This window comes from Oreochromis niloticus, linkage group LG2, assembly GCF_001858045.2.
Source record: "Oreochromis niloticus isolate F11D_XX linkage group LG2, O_niloticus_UMD_NMBU, whole genome shotgun sequence".
In the NCBI taxonomy this organism is placed as follows: Eukaryota; Metazoa; Chordata; class Actinopteri; order Cichliformes; family Cichlidae; genus Oreochromis; species Oreochromis niloticus.
Window position 1 is genome coordinate 31,758,845 of NC_031966.2, and position 23,539 is coordinate 31,782,383.

At 42.6% G+C, this 23,539-nt stretch overlaps 1 protein-coding gene across 8 annotated transcripts; it reads right to left on the reverse strand.

The window, feature by feature from the left end:
* Window positions 1–57: 57 nt before the first annotated feature.
* lpar4 (lysophosphatidic acid receptor 4) lies at window positions 58–14,487 on the reverse strand. 8 transcript variants are annotated; one of them, XM_025898111.1, is made up of 6 exons: window positions 14,190–14,487; window positions 11,934–12,085; window positions 8,012–8,810; window positions 4,369–7,906; window positions 3,916–4,263; window positions 1,928–2,000 (listed from the first exon to the last, which is right to left on the reverse strand). In XM_025898111.1, the coding sequence occupies exons 3-4, from the start codon at window positions 8,585–8,587 to the stop codon at window positions 7,418–7,420; spliced, it is 1,065 nt and encodes a 354-aa protein (XP_025753896.1). In that variant the 5' UTR covers window positions 8,588–8,810; window positions 11,934–12,085; window positions 14,190–14,487; the 3' UTR covers window positions 1,928–2,000; window positions 3,916–4,263; window positions 4,369–7,417. The 8 variants fall into 8 exon arrangements, with proteins under 8 accessions (XP_019201490.1, XP_005460560.1, XP_013119889.1 ...); XM_019345945.2 differs by lacking the exons at window positions 8,012–8,810; window positions 11,934–12,085; window positions 14,190–14,487 and adding exons at window positions 58–1,225; window positions 1,507–1,687 and having other exon boundaries at window positions 1,768–1,997; window positions 3,916–4,010; window positions 4,369–5,385; XM_005460503.4 differs by lacking the exons at window positions 8,012–8,810; window positions 11,934–12,085; window positions 14,190–14,487 and adding exons at window positions 58–1,225; window positions 1,507–1,687 and having other exon boundaries at window positions 1,768–2,000; window positions 3,916–4,010; window positions 4,369–5,385.
* Between the last annotated feature and the right edge of the window lie 9,052 nt (window positions 14,488–23,539).

Consider the following 23,539-nt stretch of genomic DNA (forward strand, 5'->3'; position numbering starts at 1 on the left):
TGCCTGAAAGAGAAAAAGTCCAACTCGCAGTGAAGAAACAAACATCAGAGCCAGAGATGAGACTTAAAGCTTTTAATGGGAGTGCATTTCACATACAGCTTTTATTACATAGCTTATATCAAGTTTTAAAGACACAAACTGAAACAGTGGGCAGCTTTTATGATACTGTCTGCATGTTGGAAGGTGTTTTCTGCTTGCTTTAGAGGAGGCGGGATTCACACAACTCAGGTCAATGTCTTTCGGGTCAGTTTGTGTTCCGACAGCTGCAACATGTCAGATGATCATATCCAGCTTGGACCCTGTGTCAGTCTGCTTTAAAGTTAACAGAATCCTTCATGGACTTTTCCTCTGAGTAATACTACTCCCTGTATGAGGAGGTGCTCATGAGTCTGCTCTGCAAAGGACACTGGGTCGGTGAAGTGGTCGGGGAGGAGATGGAGGAGGAGAAGGAGGAGGTGCGTCTTTTGAGGTGCATCCTAAACTCGGCTGTAAGAAAGTAATAAAGGATGGGGTTGAAGCAGCAGCTCAGGCCCGCCATGCACAGAGACACTGGGTGAAACTGGAGGGCCACCCTGCTGACGGTGCAGCTGGACACGATACTCTGCTTCACCATCAGGTAGAGCGCGAAGTTGAGGTGGTACGGAGCGAAGCAGAACAAAAAGAGAATGAAGCAGCCCACCACCATCCGCAGAGCACGCCGCTTCTCGCCATTTGTCTGCTTTTCATTCGATTTCTCCGCCTGGCAGTTGGAGGTGACTGAGTGGAGGCGGCTGCGTGCCGAGGAGTTGAAGGAGTTGTGCTGATCCTGGATCTGCTTCTCCTTGAGGGACCAGAAGATGCGGACGGTGCTGTATGACATGCATGCTAGAGGGATTAGGAAACCACACGCCTCCAGAAAGACCAGCATGGTGATCGTCAACGAGAGAGGAGGGTGGCGCATGGGCAAGTCTTTAAAACAGCCCGCCGAAGTGGCGTTGGAGTCTAAACTCTGTTTACTGGGAGTCAGTGGTTGTTTGGTGACGTTGGCATGCTGGGCATGGGTGCTGTTTGATGCCACTTCGTTGTTGCTACCGCTGTTGCTACTCCGCATCAGGATAAAGGGAGAGCAGGCCAAACTAACCACAACCCACACTACAAAGCTGATCAGCAGGTCATAGCGACGCCGCCACCGTCGAGCCGTGAACGGCTTCTGCAGGAACAGACACCTCTGCATGCTGATGCACACCTGAAATCAGAGAGAGATGAAAAGAAGCTACTTTTTATTTATTCTGAGGCACAGGAAGCAAAGCAGTTCCAAGAAGGAAGACAGAGGCTTTCATTTAAATCACTTTCTCTCTTTGAGTTTGATTTTAAAAAACAAAAACAACAACAAAAGTGCTTTGTACTGACATTTGACTGATTTTAAATATAATGAAATCTACAAAGATCTCATTTGACTATCCTTGTTCCCTGTGATGAGCATTATCAGGAAATTCAAGGCTTGCTTTCCCTAAACCGCCTGCTTACCAGGAACACTATAGCGGCATACATGTTGAGATATTTCAGGTAGAAGCAGAACAAACAGAGGCCTCGTCCAAAGGGCCAGGTGTGCGTGAAATAATAATAGATCCTGAGGGGCAGAGAGAGGATGTGGGCCAGGTCTGCGATGGCCAGGTTTATCATGAAGATCACCGCCTTGGTCTTCTTGCTGTTAAACGGCACATACAGAGAGAGTTAGTGAAAACGTATCTGAAATTTTCTAAAGGTGTGAACTTGTATGAGTGTTACCTGATGTATCTGAGGAGGACCCAGAGTGCAGTGGTGTTGAGCAGCAGCCCGGGTATGAAGAGAATCAGGTAGAAGTAGGTGTATATCACGTCCATTTTCTGATTCCAGGCCGTTTCATTGTACTTGCATTCAGTCATATTGGTGACCATTTTTCTTTTTCTCTCACAGTGATGATATAACCAAGCGTGCCTTTCCTTTGATCATAGTTTTTTTTGCTGAAGTATCTATGACTGCTGAAAGGCAGAGAGAGGAGAACTTGTGAAACATCCGATGCACATACACGTTGCGCTTTATCCTTATTGTCATAATCTGCCCTTAATAAAAACCTCGTAGCCTGCGCGTGGCAAGAAAAAAGCTGAACAGTGCTTCACGTTTCCCGTTTTGTTGTTGCGAAAGTTGAAACTAAAAGTTCGCTTTGAAAACTGGAATCAGCAGCTGGCAGAGCAACGGTGAACCTACATTTTCACTTTGGCAGGTGTGAAGCCTCCTGCAGTATGACAAACACTTTGTAGCTTTAAACCCAGTTTAACACAGAAATGCTCCAAAAAAACAAAAAAGAACAACTGCAAAAAAAACTGCAAAGTGGCAGAAAGTCATAAGTGATGACTGCTAACGTCTATATGTAAAAAAAGTATCAAGTGTATTTAGATGAGATGATGTAATCGTTGAGTCTAAAAGTGAATGTTAACAACTCATTAAAGGCGCATTCCATGAATTCAGTTCATCCACTTTCATTCGTTGCTGTTGCTCCTGACATCATCATCCCGATGAGGTCATTAGCATTACAGGAAAAAAATTTAAGAGTTTGACTTTTGCTTGAAAATCAACCGGGGCATTCATTTCATGCTATTTTAATCTGTTAGCCACTTTGCAACCCACCTCAGCGATCCCTTTCATGCTGCAACATCAACACCCGCTCCAGCCTATGTGCTGTTGCTCTTTTCACCTCAGTGTGTGCACATGGAAAGGCAGAGGGAGGTGTGCTCTCCCAGATCAGCTAAAAAATAAATTGCTACAAGTAGAAATATCAGTCTTTCTTCACTATATTTGTTACTTACTGAACAGTCAGGATATCCCCACCTTTCTTCTTTGGGCTTGTTTGTGGGAATTTCTAAACAGATTTTGAAGCAGAAGTAGCTGCTCTCTGGCAGATAAGTGTCATAAAATCTATTGGGCTGGTAAGCTGCAGACCCAGATAAAAACAAGGTGTCATAAAGCAGCAGCCAGCAAAACACAGAAAAGGCTTGCACTAATGGCATATAACAAAATTACAACAATTTTATATATGAAGTAATTTTGGTCATCACAGCCAAGCTAATATGAAAAAAAATTATTCAGTTAGATTTTTCTCCCATTCTTGTGTGATGGTTAATTGTTTAAGTTATATGTTTTTATATGAGAATGCCATGAAAATGGTGTTAAAGTGAAAATAAATCAAAAACTGCTTGGGACGGCAGCAGGAAGTGACCGGAAGAAAGATCGAGGACTGGCTCTGCTTATCACGGGAGGATCATCCTTCCTCTAACATCATTATAAGTCCGCACCCTTTCCTACACTAGGCCCACGAGGGGAGCACAGTAATAGTGGTCGTTTTTTAACTGCTTTACCAGATTCAGACCTGTTTAGACTTGTCTGACAGCTGCTGAGACTCTCAGTTTAAAAAAAGCTCCCTGATGATGCCTGTACGATAAAGAGTTGTGTAATACTATCTCAAGAGTTGTGTTTAAGGAAATTACAGAAACCGAGAATTCATTTTCATGACACACCATGAAACACGTGTAGAGTTTCTCATATCTCTTAAATGTGCTAGGATAAAATATCAAGTCGACATGAATAAATATTGGTGATACAGTAACTGGTGATACGGTTTAGCCTACATCGAATCAAAAACAAGTAACTACAATAACAATAACTTCATTTTTTTTCAGTTTATCACAAATTTCAAAGTCTTTATACCTTGTGACACAAAAGCTTTCATATGCACATGGCGACACATATGCATATCCAGATTTAAGATTAAACGCAAAGTGAAAGCACTAATAACAGTCCGTTAACATCAGCAAAATTCAAAGCATGACTCTGACCGCAGGGCACAGCAGCATGACGCCCTCATGTACATGTCTACACAAACAAACACTGTGTTATTACCTCGTTTTTCAAGCCTCTAAATCACCAGCGTAGGCAGACGGTAGAGGTCAGAGCCAGGAGCGACCGCGTGGAGCATCTTCTACAAAGTCCTCGCGCTGTGCAGCAGAAAAAGGAGTCAACAGGTGCCGAAAGAAGAATCTGCCAGCGCACTGCATGTGAAAACAGCATGAAGCTGCTGGTGATGTGATATGAGAGTGTTTGCTGGAGGTGGCGGGATCTGGTGTCAGTCGTTCTGTGACTCAACTAGCTGCCAGTTTTGAAGGGAAGGGGAAGCTCTGCCCTATTGCGCTTGAGTGTTTTTCTGCTGTTCGCGACGTCGTCACTAGTGCTTAGCAACACACGCAAGAACTATAACGAGCAGAGTTGGACACACATGCGGTTAAACCAAATGGCAGCAGGAAAAGAGGTTACGCTGAAAGAGCACACATGCAGACACATGCTTGTTTTTCTTACCTCAGAAATGTCTGAAGATTTTCAAAAGATCTTTTCAAAGGTGATCTGGTCTGCAGACCCAGCAGATCCTGAGGAAATCAGCCCTCTTCTTTAGCTTCTCTTCTTTGCAGTCTGTATTTTAACACATCTACAGTGCAACGCTGACGGTGTAGAAGTTGTCTCAGTTCACCTACAGCCGTTGTGACCAAAATAATAGCACTCATCTGCTTCCCCGTTCAGATTCCTTACTTCCGTTTTTAAATCATAGTATTTATTTAGCAAAATGTAGGTACCTGGCTCTTATTCCTCTAATAATTAAAAGAAATATTAAATAAAAAGGCTGCATTTGTGTGTCCTCTGACACTGAACAGTAGCTTTTAAGCTTTGTTCTTGTGGTTATGGTTTTTGTTCACGAGGCCTACAGAAAAAAAAGAAGGAAAGCCTTCACGTGCTGTAGAAATGTTTAACCACGCTGTAGCTTTATGACATACGCTCCCCATCCTGTTACTTTCACAGCACGAGGCCACACCCAGAGAAAATAGCTTGATAATACTTCCCATGCTTGCCCCGGCTGCCTTGTGGCTTCTCTGAGACTTCTACAGGGCTGACAAACAGGTGACTATGAAGCCCAAAACAATCAGCAAACATGTGGAACGTGGTCTGTGGTCAGTCTGTTGTCTCAAATTTAAAATTGCTGTTGTAACTTGTGGCCACTAGATGTCAGGACAGGCCACTTGTCACAACTGACTGAGCCATGTGCATTTTTCTCTTCTAGATTTAGGGCAGACTGTTCCTTTAACAGGCGTGCTCCAACGGTAAACATCTGACTGTTATCTGTTCAAAAAAAACGGGAAAAAAGTGACGCAACACTCTTGGAATGAACCATTTGGGGGGGGTGAAGCTCATGCATACCTCTACACTCCCACTGTTCTTATTTCCTGGTTTTCTTCTCTCCTCCTGCTACCCTTGACCCCAAATCTGAGGATCCAAAGACTGCTGCCCCTCTGTCGTTCTGCTGCAAAATGCTCCCATCATTCACACAACCAGACACCCCCCCACCCCCACTCCACCCAACACCCTCATTTCTCACTGTGCATACCAGTGAAGCAGGTATACTCTGTTACATTGCCAACTAAGGCAATGGAAAGTTGGATTGCTTAGCAAAAGAATAGAAAAAACTAAACTTGTACCAACATTGAGTGTAATGACACCAAGAGAATTTATTGTGCTTCTGCAGCAGGGGGCTGTACGTACACAGAGCCAAGCTGCGAGCCTGCTGTCATCCTCGGCTCTACAGTTAATGCTTTAATGACCAAACATGAGGTGGTGCTTAAAGCATGGTGGCATAGGGACTACTTGATGAACTACTGAAACTCACTGGGTTGGAAGATGGTGGAGTTCAACAACACAGCTGGTTGCTCTACACTGTGTTGTTTACTCTCTGCACTGTTTATAAATCCAAGGTTTGAAGATTAAATAAAGCCCTCCAAACTATCCAGCAATCCAACCCAAACTTGTAGCTCGGTTGATAACAGGAAATTTCACCGTTAATTCCGCATCTGCTTGTGTTATTGATTCCTGCCTCACAGCTGGCCTCGACTCCAACACGCGTATGAATACTTCTGCGTCAGATCTACATTGTAACTTATGCAACAACCGAAATTTCATTTTAACCCTACACCGCAACCTTCTAAATAACCTGCCGTGTACATCCAGAGAAATGTAACTACACGTCAGGTTGATGCATACCACAATGACTTGAATGGTTGAGGTGTGGGGATAAAAGGAGTTTACCTTTACTATGTAGATTTCCCACAGAAGAATAAATCAAGTTTAATGTACGGCAGTTAAGCTACAGGTGGTTCCTCCATCTTTGGATGCTAAAATTTACCAACTTGACCAAAGTTTAACTTGATTCAGAAGCTTCTTCACAGCTGCAAAATGATTTATTTTGCTGTTGCAGATGCTGCTCTGACCGGACTTTATGATAAAGATTGGACAAATTCTGCACATTTCTGACAGACTGCTCGACCAAACTGCATTTTATACACGCAAATTCAGCAACACTCGAACTTCCAAATCTGCTGACACACAAGTGTTTTGTGCTCCATGCAGTTTAAATCCATGATTTTGGGTAAACAGCTAAAGGCGTTCATCTGTACTTGGAGTGTTTGCACATTGCTGTGTGTAAGAGACTTTGAGCAGATCTGCAGTCTAAGGCCGGATTAAGACAGAGAGACCTCATTCAGAAGCAAACAATGGACCATTGCTCCAGTCATAATAAGCATTTGGCCTGTGACACAGCACACAGGCCGAGGTCCTCAACTAAATCAGAGCTGCCCTCTGCGCTCAGGACAAGCTCACACTGGCTGCTTGGTGAAAAACCAAGAAGCTGGAGTAGAAAAACTCCTGCACAAGTTCAAATGTACAGGCTCGCTGACAAAGAGCAGCTCAGAGCAGGTTTGACTGTGAGGACAATCACAAGGCCGGGGCAAAGAAATAATGAATGCAATTCAAAAACAGACATTTACTGGCCTCAGTCTTCAACATGATGAGATACATTTGACTCAGCAGGTCAACACAATGCTGTGTTACACAGTAGCAATACTAGTAACACCACAGTGATATAATGCACTGTGAAAGCTTGATCTTTATAATAATAATACTTAAGGAACTGTTGTGTTACACAAGTACTAAACAGCATGTGGATGGACATCATCTTCTTCAGAGTCCAGTGGAATTGTGTGCATGTCTTATGTTTGATCAATGACATGTCAGAGTCTCTTTTAGACCCACTTTGAGTCTCTGGACTATTGCAATAGTCCCAGTGTAGTTGGGTTTCTGGTCCCTGTAGCGATCGCTCATAAAAACCACAGATACATTCCTCTGTTCTCCGGTGCTGGGTTAATCCATAAAGCCCAGGCCATGCCTCAAGACTTACCTCAGGACTTAACTAATCTGGTGAGTTATGTGTTTTCCATTTTCAGGACCAAACAAGTGGTTGTTATATTTGTCAAAATCAGGGGTTGCAGTCAAACCCACCCTGTCCTTCTTCTCCTTCTTTCTTGAGTCACAACTGACTTTCAGTGATCTTTGTCTCTTTTCCGTTGCTGGTCAGAGTGTGGGTGTCGCTCGGGACAGCCGTCGCTGTGTCCTGAGTCTCCGTGTCACTGCGGGGCATGCTCTCAGGCCGAGAGCCAGACCCTTTGCCTCCCATGGTCAGGCTCTTCTGGAAGCTCTCCGAGGTGAAGTAGTACACCACGGGATCCAGGCAGCAGTTGAGACTGGCCAGACATAGAGTGATGGGGTAAAGTGTTCGGACAAAGCGCTCCACAGTGCAGTTAGCCAGGGCCTGGGTTCGCACCAGGGCATACAGGAAGAGGATAGAGTTGTAAGGGACGAAGCAGATGATGAAGATGCCAAGATGGACAAGGATCATCCGCAGGACGCGTTTCTTACTGTCACAACCGTGACCAACAGTCACGGGGCGACGCAGCGTCCGCAGAACCAGCGAGGAGCATATTAAATTGGCCAAGAGCGGGAGGAGGAAACCAACAATCTGGAAAAAATAATAAAAACATTATGAAAATTACACCTTAATTCTATGTCTTGGTTATCGTAATAAAATAACAGAGTCATTTGTATGTTGTGCGTCTCGCTTCACCTCGATGAAAATGGTGATTTTAGACAGGTAGGTCTTCCAGGTGTTCTTGGAAAAGCCCTCGAAGCATGTGGTGGCTTTGTGTCGGCTGTTGATGGTGGAGAAGAAGGTCACCGAAATGCCTCCTCCCACGATGGTGAGCCACACGGCGGCGCACATCAGCGCCGCGTTCCTCCGCGTGCGGATGGCGCGTGAACGGAACGGATAGACTATTGCCAGGAAGCGGTCCACGCTGATGCAGGTGAGGAAGAGCATGCTGCCATAGATGTTGGTGATGAAGGCCGTTCCCGAAACCTTACACAGTCCATCTCCAAAAGGCCAGTTACGATTCACGTTGTAGAAGACCTTGAACGGCAACGTGAAAACAAACACTAAATCAGATAATGCTAAGTTGGTCATAAACATCGTGGTCTCGTTCTGCATCTTCATCCGGAAACAGAACACAAAGAGGGCGGCACAGTTGGTTATCAGGCCCGACACAAAGACCACGCTGTAAACCGCAGAGTACAAGTTGTACTTGAAGGAGTCGTCAATCCCACAGTCCACCATTCCGGTCTCGTTGATCACCAGGCTAGCCATGTTGAGAGCTCAGCCGCAGACGGGGGCCTCCACAAAAAATAAAAATAAAAGGGTGCACAACAGCTCAAAAGCTGTCGGGAAACGGTGTTTTAGAGCGGAAATCTGGGGATCAAAGATGTCAGCAGGGGATCCACCAGTCAAGCCCCCTCCGAGTCATCATGGATCCTCAGACACACAAATGGAGGCTGAGACAGTCAGGATGCACAGGGGGGGGCAGTCAGTCCTGTGGAGAAAGAAGGAAAAAGCACTTAGTCACTTCCTCATTACAAAACCACTCAAGTTCTCCAGAAAATGTGGTACAACTAGAACATGATGCAGATTTCATTTTAGGAATATGGCTGGTTGAAATGTATTACTCTGTGTTTCAACAACTGAATCTCAAGTGTACAATTCTAAAGAAACTACCCGATAGAGCCAAGTATTTAAAAGAAACAAGATACAAACAAAACTACACGGATTATCCATCCAGAACCATCTATATGTAAGTATTCATAACATCTGGGCATGTTTGTATGTGCCAGGGTCGGGAATCATGGAGTCGCTCGTGATCACGCGTCACAATATTTTAATTCTGAGAGGCACTTATCTGTGAGACATGCCAAAAAGAAAATAATAAACCTGAATCTTGAACTACATGACATATGTTACTATATTTTGTTATCTGGCACTACTACATTTGTAGCTGATCGAGTAGAGTTAGTGAGGTAGGTTGTGAATGTTTCTCTCTAGTTGCTGGTCGACTTTTCTCTGCTTCAGTTAGTTTAGGAGAAAAATAACCTTTTAGACACAAATAACTGTGACGTCTTGTTAAATTCACACTATTGGCTAGCTGATAACCGCTAAAGACATCAATGCTGCTGAAGTGGGACCTCTTGAAATTCTTCTGCAGTGCTGTTATTGTCAACTGCAGGTCAAAAGTTCAGCCTCTGCCTCCCTGTTGCAGTGCTGTGTGGAGTTGTTTCCACAGGAAGAGGTGAACAAGAGGTGTTGTGTCAACAGTGTCAATCAGATGGTAAGTTTCAGTATCGATTAGCATCCGAGTATCAATTTCTCTCATAAATGTAACGCTAATAATGGGTCAATTCAATTAATTCATGGGATGTATATGTACACAAGTCCTCTAATTATTTACTATAACAGTTACAAAACTGGGCTATACCATTTAAAGTGCAGATATACATACTGGGATACTTTACGCTGATAAAAAGAGAGAATATTGAATGAAATCCTGCGTTACATGAAATCCTGTAGTAACAGTTTGACAACCCTCGGAGTACGTGGCAGGGACTAAACACAATCACAGACTTTAGAGGGAAAACCAGCACACCGCAGACCACGGCCTCTCTGTGTGAGGATCACCATGAGACCGGACAGTGTGCGCACCGCGGGTGACGTCAGTGCGCACACTGTGTCTGAGGAGGATGTGCGGAAGTGCTTCAGGAAGGTGAACGCACGCAAAGCTACTGGTCCGGACGGGATTCCCGGCCGCGTCCTCAAGTCATGCGCGGCTCAGCTGGCTGGAGTTTTTACACACATCTTCAACCTTTCCCTCTCTCCGTCTGTACTCCCAGCCTGCTTCAAAATGGCCACCATCGTCCCTGTACCCAAATCCTCCACCATCTCCTCATTGAACGACTGGCGACCTGTAGCCCTGACCCCCATCGTGAGCAAATGCTTCGAGAAGCTGGTCAGGGACTTCGTTTGCTCTTCACTACCCGACTCACTGGACCCCCTACAGTTCGCATACCGCCACAACAGGTCCACTGATGACGCCATAGCCCTGACACTCCATGCTGCCCTGTCACACCTGGAGAAGAGAGACACGTATGTGAGAATGCTGTTTGTAGACTACAGCTCAGCATTCAATACCATCGTTCCCTCGAAGCTGGACAGGAAACTGCAGGATCTAGGACTGAGCAGCTCCCTCTGCAGCTGGATCCTTAACTTCCTGTCTGACCGACGCCAAGTGGTCAGACTGGGAAGCATCACCTCATCCCCCATCACACTGGTGCTCCACAGGGGTGTGTACTGAGCCCTCTCCTGTACTCACTCTACACCTACGACTGCACGGCCACTAACAACTCCAACATCATTGTGAAGTTTGCGGACGACACCACAGTGGTGGGTCTTATCACCAACGGTGATGAGACGGCCTACAGGGAGGAGGTCAGCGCCCTGACCCACTGGTGTCAAGACAACCATCTCACCCTCAACGTCGCAAAGACAAAGGAGTTGATAGTGGACTTCTGGAGGTGCAGAGAAGTACACACCCCCATCACCATCAACGGCGCCGCTGTGGAGAGAGTGAGTAGCTGGTTCCTTGGTGTACATCTGGCTGAGGATCTTACGTGGTCAGGACACATAAACAAAACAGTGAAGAAGGTGCAGCAGCGCCTCTTCTTTCTCAGGAGACTGAAAAGGTTTGGCATGAGCCCCCGCATCCTCAAGACCTTCTATCGCTGTGCCATTGAGAGCATCCTCACTGGATGCATCACCACCTGGTATGGCAACAGCACCGCTTACAACCACAAAGCTCTCCAGAGAGTAGTGCGGTGCTCTGAATGGATAATTGGAGGTGAGCTTCCCTCCCTCCTGGATATCTACAGGAAGCGGTGCCTGAGGAAAGCGGGGAGGATCATCAAGGACTCCAGTCACCCCAGCCATAAACTCTTCAGACTACTTCCATCGGGAAGGAGGTTCAGCAGCATCTGGTCCCGAACCAGCAGACTGAGAGACAGCTTTTTCCACCAGGCCATCAGACTGCTGAACACTTCATAGACACCTCACCTTCATTACTGGAACTTCAACATTATGCACTCCACACTGTACATTAATGCCACTTGTTTTGCACAATATCCAACTACCAACCTCTGTATATTTTATATATTTTATTTTATTGTTTACTCTATTTAATTTGTAAAATATGTATACACACACACACACACACACACACACACACACTTGTTTTATGTTATTGTATTTTTGCACAACTCTGTTGCTTGTGAAGCTCGCAAACAAGAATTTCACTCGCATGTACTGTACCAGTGTACCTGCACATGTGATGTGACAATAAAAGTGATTTGATTTGATTTGTATGTAATCCAAGTAATCTTTTATGTCCAAGATAAGATGAAAAGAAAACTGAGGGTGCAGACACATTATGTCAGTATGCTTTGAAATTGACTTCTCTCTGAACACATATTGGCCTTTCACAGCAGTGTGTATAATAATAGGAAGTGAAACAGAATTACTGAATATATAACTATTTCACCACTCTAGCTACTTTCAAGACTGTGTGCGATAACATAGCTAGAGACAGGAATATGTACTGTAGTGGAATACCTACATATTTCCTTTAAATTCCATTTATGTCCATGAACCAGAGTCAAAGAGCTCAACATGAAATGAATCTATGGCTGAACTCCAGCTGGAAGAAGTGACTAGCCCAGCGTGGTGGAAAGAGCAGCTGAGAGCGGCTCCCACCATCACAGAGCACTGCTGTGGGGTGAAACACAATAGTTTTGTCAAACATTAACAATCACACTGATCTGATATTGTTCCAGACAATGTGTTCCCAAGTTGTTTGCTCGATGCTAAATCTGAATGTGTGAGGTCAGAACAGGAAGTAGGCTGATGGAAATGTGTTGGAGAGTGGTAACTATCTTATCTCTGCCACATCCACAACAAATTCAGTATTTGGATTGGAGAAATGATTTCCAGTGAATCACAGTGTTCGAGTGGAAGTAAGTTAGAGGAAAGAAGCATTTCCATGTAAAAGAACATGGGCATGAAATTGCTACACAAAATAAGAGTAACTTTCCTTACAAAGTATTACAAATGTGTCAAACTAAACAACGCTTTACACTGAGAAAGAGGTGACATCACCAAGCAGAACTACAAACCTTTAACTGCTGAGTAATTCAGTGCACGCTAACACATTATTTTAAGTTTCGTAAGCAGTGCAGCTGTATGATGTTGGTTTCTAAGGTTTCTAAAGTCAGTTAAAAGCAAACCTCAGTGATGTCATCACACTTTGTGTCCAATTAAAAACAGAAAATTTGGCATTTTAAAGCGATTCCTGCATCCATCATTTTTCAAGCTTCACCTAAAACTCTAATTCTGACTTTCTTTTTTGGTCTTCCATGGAAATGTACCAGTGCTTTCCCACCCAGTTAAATAACCCGACAAGATCTAAATCTGGGTTATGCAGTTACACTAAACAAGCAGTGAGGTGCTCTCAACAGACACTCCAACGCACGTACAAAGTAATGAGAGTTCAGGCTGTGTTGACGAATAAAGATGAACATATCACATATTGATTTTCAAGTTTGATGGAGTAGAGCGTACACTAGTCCATCAGCACTGTCCTGTGCCTCCATCAGCCTTTACAATACCCCTACTGTACCCGTCTGCACCAGACGCACGCTTACATATGCACAAGGCTCCACATGTGAACGCACAAACAGGCAAACACTTTAAATGTGCCAGTCCTCCCTCCCTCTCTCTCCCACACAAACACACTAACACTATGGTTTTCTGTGTGCTGTGGCTCAGGCCCAGGACCCCTGACAGCGTCCCTGATTCACAGTCAGCTGTTGTTGCCTTTAAAGGCAGCAGAGCCTATAGAACCGGTAATCTGGCAGCTGAGCAGCTTGTTTAAAAGTCAGGAGAACTTCCAACGTTTGAGCATGTTGTGGATTGCCAGTGGTCCAGCTGAGGGTTCTCAGCCTGGAGTTTGTGACTTCTCGCACAGGTCGTGGACAGCTGCACGGTTACGGGGTCTCCCCCCGCAGCAGCGACAGAAACAGGCCTCTGGAGACTCGCTGATACCAACAGATCGAGTTCAGAGCTCAGCACACATCCAGCTGTTCCTTTCTCTCACATGCTAGAAAGAATGAAAGCACACAGGGCTGAAGGTGGAGGACGAGGAGGCGCACAGCGCTGCGTAATAAACGGACATCTTGATTACTTCACAACAGTACCTCAAATACAAGTACATGAAGTCCTCTGGGTGTTACTTAGATCAAAGCAGAAACAGTCAAAAAAGCCAATATTAGAACTTTTTTATTATTATTAATAAATGTGAACATTTGCTTGTTTTCTTCTTCTATGATCCCAATTTGAGTATTGATTGAGACCTGAGAAAATGTATTAGACGTGTTTATTTTACTATTTTATGTTAATATATACACAAAAGTATTAATCAAATGTTTTAAAAATAAAGAAAACTAAAAGAACAAATATGGTGCTGGACGTAGTGTAATTTAACCAGGCTGTCACATACACAACAAATACAAAAAAATCTACTCATGCTGTCCATACTGCAAAAAATCTGTAGTAATGAGCATTACAGACAGATGCTAATGGTATTTCTTTCAGCTACATCACTCCATCGAGAGTTTATAGGTTTACTTTCTTAAAGCTGTTAGACCTGCTGCTTAAAAAAGGCATTTTGTGGTTTCAGAAGCTTCAAATTTCTGAAACAACCAGAACCCGATAAAAAAGGTCTTTTGTTTTTTTCTCCAGTGGAGACAAAATCATCAGTTATCATCAGCTATAAAGGGAAATATTGAAGCTTAAAGACAAAGTAGAGCAAACTTACTGACAGCTGAATGGATGGTGGCAGCTCACCTCCCGGTCACTGATGTTTGTCGGTGCAGCTGTCAAAAGGGGGCGAAAACCCTCCAGACCTTCTTTTATTTTCCAACTTAAAAGTTTTGCTGCTGCTCCGACTACACACTACTTTCCTCAGAGTCTCCCACGAATTAAACTGTAACCCAGCAGCGCAAACCACTGGTTTTTAAGCGAGCCGCAAATCCTGGCGACTCGCTCCGTCCGTCCGCTACAAATGTGACCGCATCACAACCCACCGCGCCTGCTGTGCGCGTGCGGAGAGCCGCCTGCACGGTGACAGGAAACGACACAAAAGTACCTCGGCCAGTGAGGAGATGAGGGGAGGAGGGAGAGAGTGAATAGAGATTTGTGAAGAAGGAGAGGAGAAGGAGAGAGGGCCACACAATTTGCTAGGATGAGAAAAAGATGGAGAGATTTATTGGACGATGTGCGGGTATAAATAGAAATGCACTAACAAAAAGTTTGTATAACTTCATTGAGCTTGAAAGTCAATATTCGGTATGATCATCTATATTCTTCAGCACAGCTTTCCTCAAGTAGTCTTCAGGAATATTTTTCCAGGTTTCCCAGGGACATTCAAAGCTCATTTTGTGATGTTGGCTGCCTCTTGTTTTTTGCTCTCTGTCAATATTTTTAATTCCAATTTTATTCATATAACTCCAAATAACAACAACAGTCATCTCATATTTATGCCCCCCTTTATATTGTAAGATGAGAACCCAACATTAATACAGAGAAAACCACAACAACCAGCAACTGGGTCTGGGTCCACATTTGCCTGCTCGTTAGTGTTGGACAGATGGCACGGCAAGGTCGGATTCAACGGAAGGAAAGGTTGGAGGCTGGTACCCTAGAGATTGTTCAAAGGGTAAAAAACCAGTAGCATAGGAGGTAAGTGAGTTATGTGCATACCCAACCCACGCCAGTTGAGAGGACCAGGAGGAGGGGTTTGGGGAGGTTACACAGCAGAGAGCTGTTTTTAGTTCTTGGTTTACCCTCTCTGATTGACCAACATGGGGATGAAAACCTGAGCTGATACCCTGGCTCCGAGTGCTGAACATGAGCTCTTTCATGCCTGGGAGATGAGCTGAGTTCCTGGGTTGCAGACTATTTCTGAGGGAATTATATGGACCCTGAAAACATCATCAGTCAATAATCAGCTTCAAAACAGTGCAAGTTACAGTGCAGAATTATTTTTGATAGGGTAGCACCGAATTATGGTGAAGAAACATCAAACAGTCTGAAATATTGTTGAAGATGCAGCAATTCATAAACATTCACCAGGAGTAAGGGCTGCCCCATAATAACATGGCAGTTATATTGAAGTACAAGTTTCAACCACAAGATAACTGCTGTAATAATGGAGATAGATATCCCATCTGCCACAGGATAAAAGGCAGGGTGCACCCCGGACCGTTCGATTGTCTGTCGCAGGGCTAACACAGAGAGACAAACAAGCACTCACATCCACACCTACAAGCAATTTAGAAACACCAGTTAACCTGATCACACTAACTGTTTGGGAGGAACCCAGAGTACCCAGAGAGAACCAACACAGGCTCAGGGAGAACATGCAAACTCCTCACGCTCCCCGGCCTGTTTATTTCTTTAGCAGGTCTGTTTCTGCGCATCAGTCTAGGATGGGTTACAAGCCCATTTCAAAACAATCTGAGGTCTATCATTCTACTGTGAGAAACATTAGTACATTAAGATGGAATGGCTTGTTTGCCAGGAAAAAGACTCTTCTCTCTAAAAGGAACATGGCTGCATCGATTAGGTTTGCTAAAATGCATCTGAACAAACCACAAGACTTCTGGAAAAATGCCCTTTGGATAAACAAGACCAAAGTGGAGATGTTTGGCCATAATGCAAAGCGCCGCTATTGGCAAAAACCAAACATAGCATATCAACACAAACACCTCATACCAACTGTCAAGCACGGTGGCAGAGGGGTGATGATTTGTGGTTGTTTTGCAGCTCCAGACCTTGGAGGCATTTAGTCAACCACAAACTATTCTAGGGTCAAATACGGGTCCATGTGTCCAACAGCTGAAGCTTGGCTGAATCTGGGTCACGTAAGTGGACGATGATCCCAACAAATCAACAACAGAACGGCTGAAGAAGAAAAAAAGAGTCCAAATGTTGCAACAGCCCAGTCAAAGTCCAGACATCACCATGACTGAAATGCTGCGGTGGGTCCTGAAGAGATCTGTGCATAAACAAATGACCACAGACCTCGATGAACTGAAGTGTGCCAAAATTCCTCCACAACACTGTGAGAAAACTTCATGTTTTTCCTGCTAAAAGTGGTTCTACAAGCTGTTGAATCATGCGGTGTAATTCGTTTTTCACACACTTCTTCTATTGTTAATTAAAGATCTAAGGTTGCATTTAAATCATTTTGAGACCTGGATTTTAAAAATTATATCCTGATATGTAAAACCTCAGAACTGACAGAGAGAGTACGCTCTTTTTTACCCTGACTATATACAGTATAATTACAGCACAATAAAAAAATGGATGTGACATCTTCGGGTTCCTGCCAACTTTATGGAGCCAAAACACACAGTCAGCTCTGCTGAGTGATACCTCAAAATAACAGCGTAGTGCCATTTTGGCTGATCAAAGTCCTGCTACACTATTGTTAGAACACAGCCATAATCTGTTGCAAAAAGAGTTATTTTTAACCAGGTGACAGGGCGATGTTGGCCAGGTTTCCATTGTGTTCAGGCTGGCATGGGGCGTTACAGTATGTGAGCATATGTGTGCTTGTGTGTCTGTGTGAACAATGTGTTTTTGTGTGACAGAGACACCGAGAGTGAGGTGCTTGACAGAGGGGAAGTGGTGTTTGGGGAGTAGCGTCTGGCAGGCTGACCGCTCCACAATAGCAGCAGGGAGGACAGGACATCCTGCTTAAAGCCTAAACTGAGCTGCGACGCACACACACACACACACACAGAGACACACAATGCTTTGTCTTTAACCGTCTTAATTGTTGATGTTGAAGAACATGCATTTTAAGTGTGAGTCACACGGTGTGATAAGAGCATATTTCCTGAATGGTGTTTCACATCTTGATTACTGTAATTTAATCCAGATAGTGAACCTAAACAACCCACAGCTTCATGTAATCATCCAGAGTGTATCCCATTAATTTGGCAAGGCCTAATATAAGCCACAGTGGCTTGTAAAACAGTGCAAACAATGCAGTTTTCACATATCCTTACATTGACTTTCATCTGCCACCACCAAGTCCACTTTAACTTATTCAGCAATCATCAGAGGGGCTGGATGCTAAAGCAGTATTAATCAAAGTTAAACTAATTAATAATCAGAGTACTGGACAAATATTACTTCGACCTAGAGTCCAGAAACGTCCCCCAATCACACAAACCCATACGCACTCCTCCCTCCTGCTTCTCTGAGTTTGGTAAGGGTAACTAAGCTGTGCGGCCCTGGCCAGGGCTTTGTGAGTCACACCAACCAGAACAAAGACCCCATTACTGCCACCCCCGCCTCCTTCCCTCCCTCCCTGGCCTCTTCTTCTTGGACCCTTCTGTCCAACGCTCCTTTAATGCGATGATGAGTGTATTTCCTTTGCTTTTCTTCCCTTGCCTCTGCCCATCCTCTCATTCACGGGCTCCAGGAGGGTTTAGGGGTAGCCCCATCATGCCGTACATGCCTCTCCCCTGACAACAAGGCTGGACAAAGGCAGCAAGGCAGCATAACACAGGAGCCTCGAGCTTTGTAGGCTCTTTTTGGACTGATGTTAACAGGAGTACAGTGGGCTTTACTCCTTTACTCCTGTGTGCATATGTGTACTTCTGGAGCTGACCTTAGCCCCTGAGACGGCATTCATCTCTGACCTGATTAGACACTCGATTGGGCAGAGCCCAGATCAATGCCGCTGGCTTTAACTGAGGCCTCCGACAGCTACTACAGCTTGAGATCGAGGGGGAGTTGTTTACCCCACAGCACTGATAGGTGCAGCATGAGCAGCCATGGGTGAGCGCCCGTTTCTCCAGACTGAGAGGCGAGGCAGACAGGCTGACCAGACTGACCTCAACCTGTTCAGACTGAGCTGTTTGTCTTTGTGATATAATGGGCTGATGTTCCTCATTTCAAGGGAGTAAAAAGTCAGCTCTCAAAGACTGTATCAGCTCTTTTTCCAAACATGGTCTTCTTGAAAGGGAAAATTGGCATTGCTCCAGGGGATAATTGAATTTAGTTTAATTTTAACCCTCTTTACTGTGTGATACAATAGATAAAAGCACTGCGTTACCATAGCTGTGTTGAGTGCTGAGCTTAGAAACACTGAGGTGATGAAGTAAAAATCCATAAATGCCACTAATGATACCTGAAAAAGGATGTCTTTCTTCCTAATAGCATAAACATTATAACCAAAGTTTTGTATTTAAAGTACTGTATATACAGGTGTTCATTAAGCAACCTACAAGCATAGCTGTCTCTTAGTTAAAATTACCTCAGTGCAATAAACAGCTTTTTAGGTGCAGCAGGGATGCCATCGAAGGGGGGCCAAGGGGGGCACTGGCCACCACCCAAGATTTGCTGCCCCCTCCAGTGGCCCCCAACTGGTAAGCAGAGATGGGCATCCAATTACTTTTTTCAAGTAACGAGTAATGTAAGGGATTACTATTGCAAAAAAAGGTAATTAGATTACTGTTACTTTCCCGTAAGCACGCTGTGTTACTGCGTTACTAAACCTTCATGATTTTGTTTGTGAGAGTGTCTCATGACAATGACGTAAGCGTGTGCGATGCCCGTGGCAGCAACAGACGTGTGCAGATCAACAATGGATAATATGGAGTGAGAGGGAGTACGACCATGCAGCGTTTAAAGCATGGATGTACTTACATTACTTTAAGTTTTAGTCCGTAAAAAGTGACAAAAACATTAGTGTCAGCTGTACATTCTGCATGGGAAGAAAACTTCTTTCTACAGTGAAAAATTAAACTTCAAATCTGAGCAGGCACCTAGCACGCCACCACGGGAATGTGACATTCACACAGAAATCCCCGGATCCCCCCACTGACATGACTGCGACACCAGGCAAACCTCCACCTGCTCCACTCCTGCTAAACAGGTGACAATAGATTTAAGAGCGACAGGACTCAGTGCCGCTGAATCTTTGATTTTATTTATTTTCTGCTGTGTTTTACTTGCATCTATTTGAAAGAGTGTAAACACAAAACATTTTATTTTATATGCTGGAATATGCAGAAAATAGGTTTAAATGTTCAACAATTTCTTCAAGTCAAAAACTGTTGAGTATAATTAAATTTTTGCTTAATGCAATGTGCATAAAATTAAAAGATGAAAACTTATAAAACATTTTCCATTTGATTCAATTTCATATGATGGATTATGCATAAAAAATCGAATTGGACTGAAAGGTTTTTAAAAAGTAACTAAGTAACTAATTACTTTTGAAAATAATTAATCAGTAATGTAACGGGATTACTTTTTTGAGAAGTAATCAGTAATTAGTTACTAAATACTTTTTTCAAGTAACTTGACCAACACTGCTGGCAAGACTGTCCTATGCTGGTATTAATTCTAATAAACGTGAGCAAAAGAGAGCGACACCCTACAATGAGTTGCTATGGGCAGAAATCTGTGCCATCAGAACAAATAAAGCCTAACACTGCAAAAGCCTGAAACCTCCATCACATCATTGATTATTCAATACTGCAGTGAACATATTCTTTGCTTTCATTTCATTTTGCTGGAATGAATAGTGGCATTGTAAAGCGCTTTGGGTGCCTTGAAAAGCGCTATATAAATCCAATCCATTATTATTATTATTAATTATTCCTGCTTAAAACAGATTATTATGGATTTAAAAATCTTATTTGGTTTTCAATGTTATCAAATTAACTAGGCATATATTTCGTGTCTCTCTGTAAGTAACCTGTATTTGACAACATCATAATAAAACTGGAAATTCAGTTTTTGGTGTGTCACTCCACATGACCACCGCTATGAAAAAATTCTGGAGACGCAATTGCAGCAGAAACTACAAAAATCTCTGCTGGAAACAGTTTATAAATATTTTATTTATACATCAAAATTAAGGAGGAAACATACTTTTCCTGTATATTGTGAGTACGTTTGCTATGGGCAGAAATCTGTGCCATCAGAAACTGAATTTGAATAAGTTAAATTTGAATTTGAATTGCTCAGATTGAATCTGAATTGTAACTTGAATAAATGTTTTTGAAAACTGAATTTGAATTTATGGTTTGAAAATGATCATCACTAAATTGAAATTGAATTTTATATATTGAAAATGAATTCATTTGCTTTGAAACTGCATTTTATCCTTTAAAAATTCAGCTCTCGAATAATTTCAGTTTCACTCTCACAATTCAGTTTCAATTCCAAAATTCAGTTGTTTGGAACTTACATCCGGTTCCGGTTCAAGAGTAAACGAGCGCAGATTAATAGAACTACGTTTTACTAGCGGACCGAAAGTGTCCCTGGTGCAACACACCTGAATACAATTAGTAGGTCATTAGCAAGAGTATAGAACTTGACCGTATGCTGAGGTGGCAACCCCTAACCCTACCTACCTACCTACTCAAGTAAATTTAAGTAAATATATGTATTTGGAAACATATACTTCTAAAATACTTTTGTTGCACCATGTTCATTCACTCATGAGCTGCTGTAACGTGAATCAAATGGCTGAATTGCCAACTCAGCATGCATTCAAGTTCTAGACTCTTGCTAATGACCTACTAGGTGTGTTGCAACAGGGACACATGGAAAAGTTGCAGGACAGCGGCCCTCGAGGACTGGAGTTTGAGACCCCTGCCGTATGGTGTTCATGCAGTTTTCTACCCCACAGTTACAGCATGTCTGACTGCCTGTTCAGCATATGCAAAAATATGAGTTTAAGCATGTGATGACAAAGGCCTTCCATTATGGTGTTTGTCATCACATGTCACAGACATCTGGATGATCATTTGGAATAAACTAAAAACTAAAAACTTGTTACTTCATCTTTTATCTTTATTATTATTATTGTTCTTATTTTACATTTTTCATTGTTAGGCATTAGGTTTATTTATAGTAGTCCTTTCCAACTTCTTTCCCTCTTCCATGTTACTGTGTCAGCATCTATTTGGGGTTGGGAGTGGAACAGAAAGTAAGGAAATCCAAAGTGCCATTAAAACCAGGAGAGGTTCTTATATTTCAGAAGAAGGGATTAATTCAAAAGAAATGACCTCAATGCCATATTTTATTTAGGAACCCTAGAGAGCACTTTGCAAAATAACACATTCTTATAATTTCACCCTCAGATGAGCCAAGCTACGACTGTCAGGGAAGGTGATGTAGGTACAGAGCATGTGAGAGTGGTTAATGTCTCTTGTCTAGATGAAGGCACAAGAGGGATCAATGGCACGGCGTAGAGATTCAGTATCTTCAGTCTTCAGTGGACACTCCATTTCTGGCACAAAACACCTGTAAAAGATGGTCGATTTAGGAGGTGACCCGACAACTTCAGCCTGTCAAACATAGCAATGGAGCAGTATGTTAAAAAAAAAACCCAACTAATTAAGCATGCACTCAGTACCCTAAGAATTATTATGATAGTTAAACACAGTGATAGTCACATATCATATCACTTCAAACAGAGGTGATCCAGTAATGCTGCACTAATGAATTAGACTAACTATTCACTTTAGCTAAAGTTATTAAGTTAGCTAAAGAGTTGGGATGCTGTGTAAGACATAAATAAAGCTCAAATACAAAGGTTTGGACAGCGTTTTGCATGTTTCCCTACTGTAGGGGTCTCTGCAAGCATACAGGGCTCTGACAGGGTACAAGATGACAACTTTGGAATTCTACTAGAAACAGTCGATCATATTTGTTTGTCAAAGCTGAATCCACGGCAAACTAGGCTAAATTAGCGTTTTTAGCTAACAGCTACAATAAGCATAAAAGTTACTGTACGGCTATCAATTGTTAACATGACGCTTGTTCTTATACATGTAATACATTTATTACCAACCTGAGAGTTTATCCGCTGGTCATTCGACATGACGAATGACTTCTGAAGTCTTAATTCAGCTCAAGACGCTGTAGATTCCCGTCAGTAACACTTTCGGTCCGCTAGTAAAACGTAGTTCTATTAATCTGCGCTCGTTTACTCTGGAACCGGAACCATGTAAGTTCCAAAAAACTGAATTTTGGAACTGAAATTGAATTGTGAGAGTGAAACTGAAATTATTCGAGAGCTGAAATTTTAAAGGATAAAATGCAGTTTCAAAGCAAATGAATTCATTTTCAATATATAAAATTCAATTTCAATTTAGTGATGATCATTTTCAAACCATAGATTCAGTTTCAAATTAGACTAATTCAAATTCAGTTTTCAAAAGCATTTATTCAAGTTACAATTCAGATTCAATCTGAGCAATTCAAATTCAAATTTAACTTATTCAAATTCAGTTTCTGATGGCACAGATTTCTGCCCATAGTTTGGAGGTAAAAAAAATAAATAAAAATCAGTTAAATACAGTAAAATGAACATGTGTCACAGCTCAAGGACTATGGAATCAGAACGATGCCACCTTGAAACAAAACCGAAAAAAAAATGGATTGAAACTGAAAAAAAAAAAAAAAATGTAAGCGATAATTTCGGTTTCAATATTTTTTTTGGTTTCGTTTCAAGGTGGCATCGTTCTGATTCCATAAAGGGATGGACATGCTAACCTGTCTAGAACAGGTCTGCAACCTTTACTATCCTAAAAGCCTTTATGTGCGTTATCTTTCTGATTTCTCTTTTAAAAAAAAAATAAATAAAAAAAAATAAAATCTGATTTCTCATCCATAGGAAGAGATCCATGCCATCACACAGGTTCACCAGAATAAATGAGAACAAGGCGTCAGGTGGTAGAAGTAGGTTATGATGAACTTTTTTTGCTGTTGTTTTTTAAAAAAAAAATAAAAATACATTTATAGGCCGGACATTTTTACAGCTGTTTAATTTAAGAATTAATTTTCATCTTAACATTCATCACTTTTGAGGCGGGCACAGCTCCAGAGCAGCAGGTTTAAAAACATAAAATGTACTAATGGATGGACTGCTGTGCAGTTTGGTGAATGCTTCCCAGTGGATGGTTTTTGTAGATCCTGTGACTCTTTGTGTGAGCTGATGTTTTATTATATATACTTAACAAAATGTAAAACTGTAACTTACTGTCAGTTTTAATCAGTTCCTGAAAATCTGCACATTAATTGATAGATTTCTTTACAGACATCATAACTGCCACAGTGTGACAAAGCATG